The 15,747-nt window shown below is 36.0% G+C and overlaps 1 protein-coding gene and 1 long non-coding RNA gene across 3 annotated transcripts in view; both read right to left on the reverse strand.

Moving 5' to 3' along the window:
* Positions 1 to 1,746: 1,746 nt before the first annotated feature.
* LOC149223388 (BURP domain-containing protein 6-like) lies at positions 1,747 to 2,856 on the reverse strand. The gene has a single exon (XM_089387898.1). The coding sequence runs from the start codon at positions 2,854 to 2,856 to the stop codon at positions 1,981 to 1,983; it is 876 nt and encodes a 291-aa protein (XP_089244024.1). The 3' UTR covers positions 1,747 to 1,980.
* LOC149223389 (uncharacterized) overlaps positions 2,777 to 15,747 on the reverse strand; it is a 47,689-nt gene continuing 34,718 nt past the window's right edge. Inside the window, exons 1-4 of one of the 2 annotated variants that reach the window (XR_016248962.1) lie at positions 3,577 to 3,659; positions 3,464 to 3,510; positions 3,113 to 3,142; positions 2,777 to 2,931 (exon numbers count right to left, since the gene is read on the reverse strand). This is a non-coding gene — a long non-coding RNA (uncharacterized LOC149223389). Of the gene's footprint in view, positions 2,932 to 3,112; positions 3,143 to 3,463; positions 3,511 to 3,576; positions 3,660 to 15,747 lie in introns of those variants that run through there. The other variant, XR_016248961.1, reaches the window with a different exon arrangement.

Here is a 15,747-nt window from a genome sequence, read left to right on the forward strand (position 1 = left end):
AAATTTTATTGCAATAGAGTCATTAGCTAAGGAAGGTGTCTTAAGGGGCAAGGAACAAGGAGGATAGTCAACCAAGGCTCAATGTATAGTATGGTTGTTATAATGCTATTCTCTTGATATCAATATGGATCTACATGATTTCTCACTCCATCATATGTTGTATTCAATTATATATATTATATCTAATTTTTCTTCATAAAATTAAAAATGAAAATACTTATATATATATACATATGTGAAATTTATATGATATAAATAGTATTATTACGAACTAGCATAGATCCATATGAACTAAGGATCTAAGCGATGAGAGCAAGCAAAGTCATTAACAATAGTAGAGGAAAGAAGGTGCATGATTTAAAAAAAAATCATAATTGTATTTTCTTTGACTTGATTGATCCAAAATATAAGTTTAATAGTTTAGAGTGAATTGATTTATTTTAATTTAGATACTTTCTTAAACACAATACAATGGGATCAAATTTAAGAGAGAGAAGGGGGGAGAGGCGGGAGGGAGATAGTGACAAAGCTAGAGGGAGGAGAGAGAGAGAGAGAAATAGAGATAGAGTGATGGGGAAGAGAGAGAGGAATGTGGGAAAGAAAGGAAGAGAGAAGAAGGAAGAGAGACAAGGAGACAAGGAGTGAGAGAGAGAGAGAGAGAGAGAGATGGAGGGGAGAGAGAGGGAGGAAAGATCAAAGACATAGAGAGATATAGGTGGAGAGAGTGGGAGTGGAAAGAAAGGTATGGAGAGAGATTGAGGGAGAGAAGAGAGGAGGGAAGAGACACAAGAGGAGAGGAGAGAGATAGGGAGAGAAGGGGAAGAGAGAGAGAGAGAGGGAGATAGAGAGATGGAGCAGAGAGAGAGAAGGAGAGAGGGAGGGATATAGTGACAGAGTTGGAGGGGAGAGAGAGAGCATTGGGGGGAGAGGCAGAAGGAGGTGGGAGAGAAAGGGAGAGAGAGGAAGGAAGAGAGAGGAAGGAAGAGAGAGAGGGCTCAAGAGAGAGAAGGAAAAAGAGATGGAGGTGGAGGGGGAGAGAGAGGGAGGGAAGAAGAAAGACATAAAGGGAGAAAGGTGGAAAGAAAAGGGGAGTTACAAGGGAGCGATGGAGAAAGAGTGAGGGAAAGAGGATAGCGGGAGTGAGAAGAGAGAGAAGAGAGAGAGAGAAGGGGAAGAGGGAAAGAAAGAGAGAGAGAGAGAGAGATAGATAGATATGAAGAGAGAGTGTGTATGTTTTGGGGGTGGATAGAGAGAGGGAATAAGAAAAAGAGACATAGATACAAATATAGATATTATATAGTATTACATAACCAACCTAGATCCATCTTAACGTTGGATCTATCAAGCGCCTAGATGGATCAAATCTCTTGAGGTGCAACCTTTCCTCAAGTTTTGCACTAAAAAAAAAAGTTTGCACCTAGAGAGCTTGGATCTCTCTTGGTGCTTGATAGATCCGGGGTTAAGACAATTGTAGACTAGTTACATTATAACATCTCTATCATAATGGGTTGAAGGTTGGAGAGTGGCTCTCTTAGCCATGACATATTTTTTTAATTAATATAATTAAAATTGTTAAAAAAACATAATTACTTCTAAAACACTCTTAACATTTGATTTATGATTACTAGTAAAACTATTCTAAAATGTTATATGAAAATTAAATATTTCTTAAAATTAACATGGTTAATTAAATCAAAATTCCGGAAACACTATTATAAAATAGTATAAAATAGAGACCCCAACCTATCAATATAACAATTACATAGACCATGGATAGATTAGATACCAATCAATATAACAATTACATGGACAATGGATAGATTACATAGCTGTGTAAAGCAGTAAGAGTGCACTCTAAAAACTCGGAACAAGGGCAGGCATGCTTTCTAAACTAACTATGAAAAACCTACATTATTTTAACATGATTTTGTGGCTCGAGAAGGAAATCGGTTTAAATCCTAAGCTTGACAGTGAACTAATTCAACGTTTATCTTTAGCTAGCCATAGCAGTGTGTCTCCCAGAATCAGGTGGCAATAATCCAATCGCTTGCTCTGTACGTCAGGGTGGCATACAGCAGTGGCGTTATAGATATTTCCATTTTTCTCGGACACCTGAAGTTCCATCGAAAAAGTGAATGTGCCATTGAAAGAATGACAGTAGAACACCCCGTATGGATACACCAAGCGATGGCAGACCAATGGAGGCCGGTTTGAAGGGCCGGATAGTCTTTCAACAACTTTGCTTACCCTTGCTTTCTTTCCAGAGTCACCTGTGACCGCAGGGTGAGAAACAAGCTCAACATTATCAGAAGAACCCAGGGTAGACACCACAAACTCTATCATGCCCTCAATCGATGTGGTGCACATCTTAAGCTCACCTTGTAGGGGTTTATCTTCGCATGTAATCAGGGTATTATTCATGTTCTTCGTCATATTTGATCTCTCCCAGAAGCCAAATGAAGCGATCACTTCTGAAAGTGCTACCGTGGCAAACGGGATCAGCTGTGATAGATTACGGGGTAAAAATGCCTTCCACGGACTGTAAAGGTCTGGCAATGTTATTTGTCCCCCTTCCCTCAACTCCTTGGTGGAAAAAAACATATCACTTATCTTATCTGATTCAACATAACTATACGGACACTGAGTAATTACAGGGACCTTCTTCAGAGGTATAGATTGGGAACACAGTAAATTGGCAGAGTTACAGAATTGAGTGGCATGGGAATGCAAGTTTCCACCCTTTATGATTTTAACGAATGTGTTCACCTCCTCTTGTGTGAGTGGAGACATACTTGCTGCTACTGTCTCTGGTACTTGAATGCTCGGAAGTTTTTCTCTCCATAACTTCAATTGCATCTCTGCAACTTTATTTGTGCCCCCCACTGTGGGGAGGACCATGACGTGCATCATTGTCATAACAACAAACAATACCTGATAACACCAATGAAGCGGGATAAATATTACTTCATTTCTCAAGATTTCTGCCAAAGCAAAGAAGACTACTCTAACATGGATTCCTGTAAATTCAACACGAGATAATGAGAATAGCGTGCTGGGTAATCTATAATTTCGCATGAATATAGTACAAATTTCGTGCGGGGAAGGCTATTACCTCCATCAGAATCATGACTCCAAACAATCCCTGATAACAAGAAGTAAGGGCCATATATATTACTTCGATTGTACGGACTTTAGCTAAAGCAAATAGATCTAGACTACTGATCTCGATTCTTGAAAATTCAATATTGCTCTTCCCAACACAATATAGAGTAGTCACGAATTCTGATAAAGAATGAAATAAAACCTGGAGCAGAATTTTTTTTTTTAATATTCTGAAACAAAAATAAATGATTGAGATTAAGTGAAACTTAACTAGAATATTTGCATGAACGGTTTTGACATCTAACAAATGAAAGCTGCGCTCAAATTAACATAAAAATATCTTTGAAGAAAAGAAAGTTACCGAGAAGAGCCCGGACATGATGGAAATCATTCTTCGATCTGCAGTACCTGTGGTTGATCACAAACTTTATGAATGCTAATTCACAGCACTGGAAATATTCCTACGATACTCACGAATCCAAACGACGGACAGAGAGGTGTTGCATCGAAATTTTTCATGTATTACTAGAATCATCGATCACTATACACCACTGGAATTACTCGGAGAGAGGAACTCATTATATATAAGTTTATGAGACCAAGGGACGGACATATCACTCAGCGTCAAAATTCTTATCACGTTTTTTGTGCAAGTCAAGTGACGGGAATTGCGGTGCAAAAAATCAATCCAAAGTAAACCATGAAGTAGATGAAACGTAAACCTCACCAACTTTTAAACAGTACTTTGTTAAGACTGGACGCCACTAATTTCAATTGAATACGTCTGCGCTTTGAAAGTGAAGAATAGACTATTTGCCCGTCATTGTACATTTTTGTTTTGCTGGAAATTATGACTTTATAATATCTAACCTCACGTACTTTTAAACAGTACTTTGTTAAGACTGGACGCCACTAATTTCAATTGAATACGTCTGCGCTTTGAAAGTGAACAATAGACTATTTGCCCGTCATTGTACATTTTTGTTTTCCTGGAAATTATGACTTTATAATATCTAACCTCACGTACTTTTAAACAGTACTTTGTTAAGACTGGACGCCACTAATTTCAATTGAATACGTCTGCGCTTTGAAAGTGAAGAATAGGGTATTTGGCCGCCATTGGTACTTTTTGTTTTCCTAGAAATTACCATTGGATCACAGAAAGATAATTGTCCATCGAGTTATAACTTTATAATATCAAACTGATATATGCCTTTATAATTTATTTTAATTACATAAATTATATAAATTAAAATTTATAATATTAATATTTGTAGTTTACTTTTTATATAAAATTAATTGAAAATGAAAATTATAAAACATTTGAACTTAACAACAGCCTGAATGTCTACGTCTCCTTTTTATCTTTCAACTTCCACCTATCTTTCAACAACCACAAAGGCCAAACTAAAAGGTGATGAATTCCATTGACCGATGACTCTTCATAATATAAAAGTAATAAAAAAAAATTTATTTATTTTTTGTTCATTATTATAAAGAAAAATAAATAGTTATTATTTCTAGATTTTTGAGTAGTATAAATAAATTCATAATATTAGTGATACTCATATTAAATTGATATTTGGGTCCAAATATGTTTATTTAGTCACTAGTGATCAAAATTATGAGTAAATTATGTTCAATTTGTATCTTCAAAACATAGAACTTGTCTCTTTATACCATCAAAACATAAAACTTGTTAAGGTAAAAATCACCATAGCTGGCTCCAAACAATTGTAATTAGTCTTTTTCGAAAATATCATTACTCCTTGAGAATAAGATGAAAAGCATCCATAAGGCACATAGAACCATAAAAGAACACAACTGCTCTGAGGAGCCTAGGGTTTGCAATAGGTTAGAAATTAAAAGGAGAGTGTAAACAACAACCTCCTCCCAAACAAAAGCAGTTTAGATGCACAAATGGTTCATGATATAAAACTACTCAAAGTTCTTGTGAGCCATAAGTAACCAAAAAATGCCCAACAATACAAATGTAAAAGATTCACTGAAAAAAGAGGTATTGTCACACCAAAGACATTGAAACATTTTCAAAATAAGAACCATAAACATTTAACTCAAGAACATTAAAACAAGCATTGTAGATGCACCAATGGTTCATGATATAAAACTACTCAAAGTTATTGTGAGCCATAAGTAACCAAAAAATGCCCAACAATACACATGTAAAAGATTCACTTAAAGAAGAAGTATTGGCACACCAAAAAACATTGAAACCTTTTCAACAATAAGAACCATAAACACCATTTAACTCAAAGACATTAAAATAATTGCACTATCATAACAATGATACCTCTAACACATATCTCTAAACCAAAAAAACTATAAAAGAACCAACTATAAAGACTCAAAGCCCTCCTAAAAAACACTAAAACAACCACAATACCCACTTCACCACATTGATATATAAAAACTCGAAGCCCTCCTAAGAAACACTAGAACAACCCCAATACCCACTTCAACACATTGATATCCAAAATAAGTGGGGCAAGAGGATAAGCAATATATGCCAAAAATATATACTAATAAAAAAGATGAGATAAGGACCACTTTGACTAATCGAGACCTAAATGACACACATAAAATTTATGACAAAAATACTTGAAACTACAGTTTGTAGTCTCGCGAAAGGCTAAGTGTCTAAGCATTATCACTAGAAGGGTCTCTCAGGTCACCATAGTGGAATTACTCACTAGGTCACTAGACTGGAATTTTCTATATGAACTAAATTTTTGATTATGAAACGCACATTTGAGATTCTCCATTGAAGAGAAAAAGATATAAATCTCCACATGTTTATCTTTAAAAATAAAACACAAATGGCTACCCATTTGTTGATGTAACGGCAGAGGATTGTTGATGTAAAGCCATAAGTAGTCTATATTCTTGAAAATTTAGTATTCCAAACATTCACACCGCTGGAAATGGATTGGAAGTATTCCAAACGACGCACAGAGAGTTGGACTCAACAACGTAATAGTGAAACATAGATAACTATAGACCACTGCAATCGGCAGGAGAATTATTATGACGTTATTTGTCCAAGACAAATGCTATATTAGGACGAGAATTGCTGTGAAAAAAAATCGACCCAAAGGAGACTACCTTGCTGCCAAACTAGCTTTTTATTTTTTATTCAGGCTGGCTGACAAATTAGTTTGAATTAATTGATCTTTTATTTTTATTTTTATTTACATTTTCACTTTCACTTTCATGGTAGGTTTCACTTTCATGGTAGGTTTTGAAAATATCTAAAATCTAATGGTAAGTTTTGAAAATATCCAAAATCTAAAAAACAAAAACAAATATTTATGGTTTGAAAGTTAAGAATAAAAATAAAACATTTGCCTCTCGCTGTATTTTGTTTTACTCAAATCATATCTTTTTATAATATTGGTCGACAATAGAGCATTCCCCGTCCCAGTCGTTCTACGTTTTTGTTTTACTCCAAACTATCATTGGAATTCAGGAAGGTAATTCTTCATGAAATTATACCTTTATAATATTTAATATTTTTTTTAAATTTATTTGAACTACTAAAATTTAAGGATGAACGCTTCTGTAGTTCAAATTCATGCAGTAGAATAAATAATACTTTTTTCATGCAAAATAAAAACACTTAAACCTATTAATATTAATATGTAATATAATATAATTTCATTTAAAATTAATTGAAAATGAAAATAAAATAAAATATTTGAACAGTAATTATTACAATAAATTTTAATTAAAAAACATGTAATGTTTGTCTTTTATGCATATCATAAGGAAATTAAGAGGTGATTAATATAAACAAGGGTTACATAGTAGCTTAAACATGTTTCTATGTAAAAAATAGTGAAAATGTTTGATTATTGTGATATATTAGAATATTAAGAACTAAGTTTTGTAAATGTAATTCTAAAATATATTTTTAGAGTAAGATTGGTTTTAATATATTTCAAGATGTTCAAAATTATCATTTAATATATATCTTAACTTAAAAATAATTAAGAAATAATATAATGTGTTATTTATAAATAACTACCTGTAATATATAATTTGTTTTGGATGTTCTTCGAAATATTAAATGTTATAACTATATTAAGTAAATATAAAATGGTAAACAGAACAGCATATTATCTCTGATATTTATATATCCTTAATATAAAACATACAACTTTTTCTCTCTGAAAAAAACATATTTAGTGACAATAAGCATATAAATTTAAAAATATAAAGAAGTTATATGGAGATTACAAAATTAGCTTACAAAATTATTAGACATTTTTCATGTTAATTATAATAGTAAATTTTTTTATTAATATAAAAAATATTATGCAACATCCCGGCTCACTTAATTATGGAATGCAATAAAACAAAAACCAAATTTGATGTGACCAATGTACTCTTGGCTTAAATAATTATAGAATGCAATAAAAACCAAAACAAGATTTGATGTGACCCATGTATCCTTGGATCATTATTTGAAGCATTGGGAAATAATATGTCCAAATTGACAACAAATCCATAAGAGATAAATGCCAATAAAATAAATTGCAAGAAAAAATAAAAATTAAGTTGCATTTTGCTAAATTGAAAAATATTTTTCATTTTTGACTCAATTAGTGAACAAATATCCAATGCATAATAATAACCATAAAAATTTAGTACAAACCAACTTGCTTATTTTTCATTTTATTTAACTTTTCGAAATTAAAAAACACATAAAGTTATCAGGTCTACATCATAATTATGAGATGTGGGTTAGTTGGTGGTAGTTGATTTTACATTTTATCAAGTTTGAAATTCAAATCTTATGTGGAGGGGTTAAGGATGGAAGGGTTAAGGAAGGAAGTTAGTTACCATCCAGAATTAGACTATTGTTTATTATCGTATTCTTTATGTTCCTATATCTTATTATTTAGGTTCCTATGGTGACATCTGTTTGAAGAAATGAAGATTTTATATAAGTAAATGTATTATGTTTACTAAATAGTATGTGTTTCCTTTAATTGATTATAGGTTTGTATTTAGAGTGGTAGAATATGTGTATTTTTAAAATTTAAATAGTTAAAAGATTGGTGATATAGTGGCATCTATTTTGAAGAAATAAAGATTTAATCAAGAAAATGAATTACGTTATTATGTTTATTAAGGAGAATAGGTCATTTTATTTGGTTATAGGTAAATAGTTAAATTGGTGTTATTAGTAGGAAACCTTAAACACTTAAAATGGTATTATTAGTGAGAAAAAAATAAATAACTAAATTGGTATTAAATGTACATTATGTTTCTCAATTAATTGCATATTGTAATTCATTTCATGAATTTGGTTTCTTTTAGTTTATTTTTTTATTTATTCTTTGTATTCAACAACTTTGAGCTTTAAAGGAAACCCCTATCCCTTGGCTTTGAGTTTGAGTTTTTGTAATTCAATGTGCCTCAATTTTGCCTTAATATTGTCCTAGTTTAACTTCCTCCATTATGCTTGTTGGGAGTGAGATGATACAAATAATTCCATATCTATTCTTAAACATATTCCACCATATTATTGTGCTCCATCAATTTTTTTTTGAAAATTACATTATGATTCTTCCCATTAGGCTCTCCATAAATGTATGGCATTGTAATATTGCCATTCATCAATGTTTATAATTCTTTCCATTAGGTTCTCGATCAATATATGGCATTGTAATAAATTCTTTGATAAAAAACATTTTCTATAAAAGTATTATCATATATGTACACAATTTCAACATTACAATAAAGCTATGAGCATGAATATATTGTGCAAATATATGGTGAAATAAAAAAAGAAACTTACACCAACAAATAACGTGTATATATTGGACAAAAAATTAAAGTGTTCATAAATAGAGACATGGGAGGAAATGGAGGCCTAATGAACTTAATATAGCCATGAACTTACTATAGCCTTAAAAATGAAACATTGGAGATGGACGATGCATGATGAGAAGTGTATCTACCTATGTTTTGATATTTTGACATGATATAGACTTAAAAAGGAAGCATGGGAGATGGACGATGCATGCTGAGAAGTGTATCTACCCATGTTTTGAGATTTTGACATAATAATAATTGTGATGGGTAAAGATGATGTTACATAGATCATTTTATATAATTTTATGAGACCAATGAACAGATGTATACTTGTTGCAGTCAAATTTTCATGTCACTTGTGTAAGTCAAATTCTATTTTATAATGAGAATAGCCATGCAAAAAAATCAACCCAAAGTAAACCATTAAATATATGTAAGGTAAACCTCACCAAGCACAAGAAGCTTTTATTCTGGCCACGATGGATGCTAAGCATGCACGGGGTGGGGCACCACTTTCTCGGTGGGTAAATGATGTGTCGCAGGGTTGCCTGCGGGGGATGGACAATGTGTTGCATGGAGCGTCCTCTGTACATGCAGACATACACAATAGGCCACTGCCTGGTGTTGGGTGTGGAGCCTGATTATCTTCTATATTCAAAGGTATCACCACATTGGACCCCATTTCGTAATGGGGCGGCAATGCCACCCGTAAAATATTCATTGTAGGGGGGGTCGAAGGGGTGTGGTTGTGACCTGTGGGAGCCCCCCCCTGGTAGGGGGATCGGGGGCAACGCCCCTGAAGCTAAAAATAGATGTAAAATTGCATTGTAAAATGTTGTAATTTCGTAGTCAATCTGGGTCATTCATTAGGCAGAGAGCTGGCGGTAGAAGTTATGTTTAATTTAGGGTTTTTTACCCTAGAAGGTAACCACTCACTATATATGATGGAATTGTATTGCGTCTATGTAGATATCTATTCCGAGTGAGGAAGAGAGAGGAGATTGCATCTATGTAGTTTGTATCTCTTCAGTTTGTTGGATAATATAAAAGAAAGGACGGGCTATTTCTCCGTGGATGTAGCCCAAACTGGGTGAACCACGTATATATATGTCTCTCTTGTTTTATGCATTTTCTGCATTTATATTTTTGCAATATTTTATGTGTTCCATTGCTCCGTAATATATAATTTTTTAATAGCTTGATCTCCATTTCCTGCTCCTCAGTTGACTACGCGACCCCGCCCAAAGTCCGGGCGACATTTCCCTCGACCCATCCATCCGTGTGAAAAGACTAAGTTGTTGAGTTTTGGCAATGATGTTTTGTGGGATCACGTCACGAGTCTTCAGAAGCATTCTCTGGTGGGGAGGTGAATTTTCGCTGACCCGACTGAGAAAAATATCCAAGAATGGGTGAAAAGAACTTGGAAAACCATGTTGGTATCTTCGCCTAAGGTGAGTTTATTGATGAATTATTTGTTCAATTTCCATTTCCTCCATAACGGTGACTCAAAAAAAATTCTTAAAATCCACTAGGTTCATGGGCGATGTTTCCTTCAATTACACCGATGGTACATTGGCTTCAATCCCATTTTACACGTGTCGCAAAATGATATTGTTTGGGTGAAGCTCCCGGGTCTTCACCTAGAATTCTGGACTAAGAATGCCTTGATGGACATTGGGGACTCGATTGGTCAGTTCATATATCTTGAGCCTGGTATTGAGGGTGCTCGGGATAAGCGGGTGGCTTGGATTCTCGTTGAGGTTGATTTTGCGGGTGGACTTCTGGAGGACATTAATCTTGAATGGGGGTCGACTAGATTCTGCCAACGGATTGACTATTGGGAGATCCCTTTCTAATGCCTCTTTTGTCACTATAGTGGACATATTATAAATGAGTTTTCGGGATGACAAAGGACACGACACCTGGGATGGGGTCACCAAATGAAGTTTCCTTAGGTATTGACTTGACATGACTCTAGTCTGGTAGGGTTTTCCCTCTCGGGTATGTACCCTCTTATCCCTTCCTCTGCTTTTAATGTTGCTCTCTTGTCTCCTCCTCTTTCTGAGGTTCGCCCCAATGTTTCCTCTGATCCTATCATCCATGCCCCTTCCCCATGTCATGTGCACTCCTAGGAGACGGCCATCGACCCCTTTGCCAGCCCTCTCCCTATCCCAGACATATTGTTGGCACCCCCTCGGGACTCTTGGATGCCCCCCATCCTCTCCACTCTAGTGTTGCTTGTGATCTCTCCTTCCATGCCACCCCTTGAGTTGGCCTCTCCCACTCGTCTCGACAGATTAGAGATGGCCTCCTATCTACATAATTTTGTTGACAGTGATATTGAATTTCTCTTGCATAACTCTAAAGTGAATCTTAAATCTCCAATGATTCACAAAGGGAAGGTTCCTAACTTGTCCCCCCACATTAGCCCTACATCTTCGAATAACATCACCGTCAAAAAGAATGATAAGAAGGGTAGTCGCCATTTTTTGGGCATACCTTCTTCCAGACCACCCCTTTTCTCAGACTCTTCCAACCTACATGATGTTCCTATTATTTCCTCTTTTGATCCTCGGGCACTTAGAGATTTGTTTCCCATTCTAGGTGCCCCATGATGAAGATCCGCTCTTATAATATTAGGGGGTTGGGTGATCACTCCAAGAATTTGGATCTCTGCCAAATGATTTTATTTCTCAGTCCTACAACCATATTGATATATTAAACATTATCCTTTGTTGCTCGTGATATTTCTTACTTCCTAGAGATTTTCCCTGCATGGAATTTTGATGGGGTGGACACTTCAGGCCACTGTGGGAGCTTATTTTCCGTATGGTACCTGCAGAATGTGGTATTTCATGCTCACAGTCTCTTTGTTAGTATTTTACTATCGGATTGTATCCATGACTATATTTTTCATTTCCATCTACTCAATTTGTATGCCCCATATAAGAACTGCTCCATTTTTTAGGATCGTATACAAAGATGCAACATTGTCAACATTGGTGGGCTTATAGTGGCAGGGGATTTCAAAGCCACCTTGTTGGAGGGGGGGAGAAGAGGTGTCCATTCTCGACCTGACCTTCTTACTCAAAGACTATTTGGTATTTTTAATGGTCACCATATGAGGGATATTTTCTCGATTCTGATTTCTCCGACCTGGAGTAACCACACAGCGGGGGATGAATACATTAGTAAGCAGCTTGACAGCTTTTTCATTAAGAAATAATTGGCTGATCAATTGGGGAATCTCAGATCTTGGATTCATAAGACCAATCTCTAATATCACATTCCTATTATGCTACAATGGAGAATGGAGGATCGGTGAAATGGCATTCCCTTTAAGTTTAATCATATTTGGTTGGAGGATAAGGAACACAACAAGCTCATTAGAACGACATGGAATGATTTACAACCCCCACAAGTGGATTCTGCGATGGGATATATGATGGAAAAACTTAAACTTATCAAAGACAAGATCATGGTTTGGGAACAAAAGAGGAAGAAACAACTGAATAGGGATCTGGAATAGATTGTTAAGCATAATGATAGATTTTGAAAAATGATGGAGAAGCGACACTCGTCACAAGGAGATTGGGAATATCTTAGCCTCTTAAAGGACAAAAGGAGTAAGATCCTCCACATGCAGGAGGTTAGATAGATATTGAAAAGACAGGCAATTTGGTTGTGGGAGGGAGATCACAACACCAAATATTTCCATAAATTTGCAAATCACAGAAAGCAGACAAATTCTATTTGGAATATTGAGGACATGAATGGGGAGTTGATAAAAAAATCCAGATGGAATATGTGTTGAGGCCGTCTGATATGTTATGAACTTACATAAAAATCAGGATGGCGATTATTTTGAAGACCAAATGTGGGTATTAGACCGATTCCCTCTGATGTTTGATGCAGAGGCAAATGAGGGTCTGTTTTGTCCTGCCAGCCTCGAGGAGGTCTTGGAGGTCCTCAAACCTTTCGCCAGAGACAAGTTCCCAGGACCTGACGGAAGGACGATCGAGTTTTTCGTACATTTATTTGATATAATGGGACAACATATACTGGATATTCTGGATAAATCCAGGACTTCAGGTATGATCTCGGGAGCCATAAACTCTACCTTTCTGGCACTTATTCCCAAATCATCTAATCCCAAAAATTTTGGTGATTTTCGACCCATATCCCTATTTAATATCCTTTATAAGATGATCTCTAGGTTGATAGCAGGTTGGACTAAAAAAAAATGTCCTCACACATTTCTGGAGAACAATTTGGCTTTTTGAGTGACAGGCTTATACATGATGTTATCGCTCCAGCTCAGGAAGCTATACATACCATCCATACTCAGAAAAAAAAGGCCTTGGTGATGAATATTAATCTCCACAAGTCATATGATTTCGTGGACTGGTCCTATATTCTCCTTTTGTTACATAATATTGGGTTACAAACTTGTAATGTTGCATGGATAATGGCATGTATGAATTTGACAAATTTTGTTGTCCTCATCAAACATTTTTTCATGTAAAAAGGGGCCTCAAGCAAGGATGCTCGTTCTCACCTCTCATTTTCATTTTGGCTTTGGACGGCCTCAATTTCAATATCAAGGAGGAAAAATAGATGGGTTGTTTCCAGGGTATCAAGATCACTTGGAAGGTATGCATGACTCATCTTCTTTTTGTTGATGATATCCTAACTTTTGGAATTATTTCCACATCCCAGTGGAGTTCCCTTCATCAAATTATGGGTGGATTTGGTGATGCTTCAGGTTTGATTACAAATGGAAATAAATCCACTTTATATTTTCTAATGGTAACATGCATGACATTGAATATATTGTAGCACTATTTGATGTACAAAAGGCTCCAATTTAGATGAGCTTCACTTACCTTGAATTTCGACTCAAGCACAATTGTTATTGCCCAGAGGATTGGATGTGGCTGGTGGAAAAATATAAAATGAAATGGTGATCCTAGACAAATCACTTCCTCTCATTGGGAGGCAGATATATCCTCGCTCTCATTGGCTACAAAACTGGTTGTCTATTGGGCACAATTGTATCAAATCCCCGTTTCCATACAAAACCAGATCCGTTCTATTTCTACACAGTTCCTCTAGGCTGGGAATAACTCATGATTTAAATACAACCTTTGTGAATGGGATTCACTGACAATTCCAAAGGACTGAGGGGATGGGGTTTACTACACCTGTGCATATTTGGGAAGGCACTACTTATCAAATCTTGTGGCGTGCTATTTGGGGATGTGGGATCTAGCAGGAGATATTGAAACATAAATACTTGAGAGGTTGTGAACCATAACACGTTTACAGAGACATCAATAGTCATCTATCTAGAGGATCTTTGATTTGGTGATCATTCCAAAAAATATGGGAATGCTAACGCAATTGGATGGTCTGGAGTTTTGGGAATGGCCACAAAATCATGATAGGGTCGAATTTGGTGATGGGAGTTACCACTAGAAATAATTTTGGAGAGCGGAATCTATCCATGATTCATCGTGGAGGTTATTTCTACCTTTCAAAAATTATACACAGGTGGGACTTAGGATGCCCGGTTTGAAAAAATGTTGTTTATTTACGTATGGTGGGTAACTGCGCCATGGAATGGAGCACATACACCAATTTATTGAACAGTGCAAGGCCTTGTTTTGACCATGGTGGTCACAACTTAAGATGGTTTACGAGGCTGTCAAAAGTGACTCCTATTGTGACGGACACATACATGTGGTTAATGACTCTATCTGAAACCCCTTTGGAAAGATCATGGTTTGCCATGATTTGGAATTGGAAGATCCCCATAAACATTATCCTATTTGCATGGCTGGTTTAGAGAAACAAGATTCACACTTGGGATAGTTTGCGGAAAAGGGGACATATGGGGTTGGGTATATGTATACAGTGCATGGAAGACTCTGAGACAGCCACTCATTTTTTCTTCCGGTGATCTTTCACTATCCGCATCTAGAAATTTTTTGCTGATGTTTTTAAGTTCACTTTTTGGAGGATTGGCAACTTTGAAGAGTTCATGATTGAATGGATGAAGGGCCAACAGGAACAATGGACCCTCCCACTATTCATCATCTGGGAAATATGGAGAGCTCGAAACAGGTTCATATTTGAGGGACATAAAGTTGAATTCTCCTGGTTAATACATAAGGTTCTAACTTGGATGAAGGCCACCTCCATAAATACTGTAAAGTCTTACGACTGATCCTATAGGATGAAGCTCGTGGAATGTACTCCCCCTGCTGCCTTCTTTGATGGTGTTTCCCAACTGGGAATCTGCAGGTGTGGTGTAGTGCTCCGCATTGACTATACTACTAGATATCACTTGTGGTGACATGGAGGCTCTAGATCCAACACCAAGGTGGAGGCTATGGCTTTATGTGGATTAATTTGGTTCACTACACAAAAAACATTAACTCTCTAAATATAAAGTGGGACTCAATGGCATTAATCGACGACATCACAAGGACTTTAGATTTCTTCTCACCCCTCCCCGTGGGGTGGCTCAAGGGGATCAGGCACATCCTGATATTTCTTCTCACATACACCATCACACATATATATAGGGAAGGTAACATAAAGGTTGATAGCCTCTCCAAGGTCGGCCTGAGATACGATTCTACTAAAATACAGTACAGATATCTGGTTGAAAACATGATCCTAGAGGAGGGCTGACTTTTCGTGCCTTGAGCACCACGTCTCCCCACATGCGTGACTCTATATTGCCACAATTTTTTCCGATGCTTTCTATCTTTTCTACAATATGCCGCAAATTTTATT

This window comes from Pinus tabuliformis, chromosome Q, assembly GCF_031772625.1.
Source record: "Pinus tabuliformis cultivar Carrire ecotype Pingquan chromosome Q, CPIR1, whole genome shotgun sequence".
In the NCBI taxonomy this organism is placed as follows: domain Eukaryota; kingdom Viridiplantae; phylum Streptophyta; class Pinopsida; order Pinales; family Pinaceae; genus Pinus; species Pinus tabuliformis.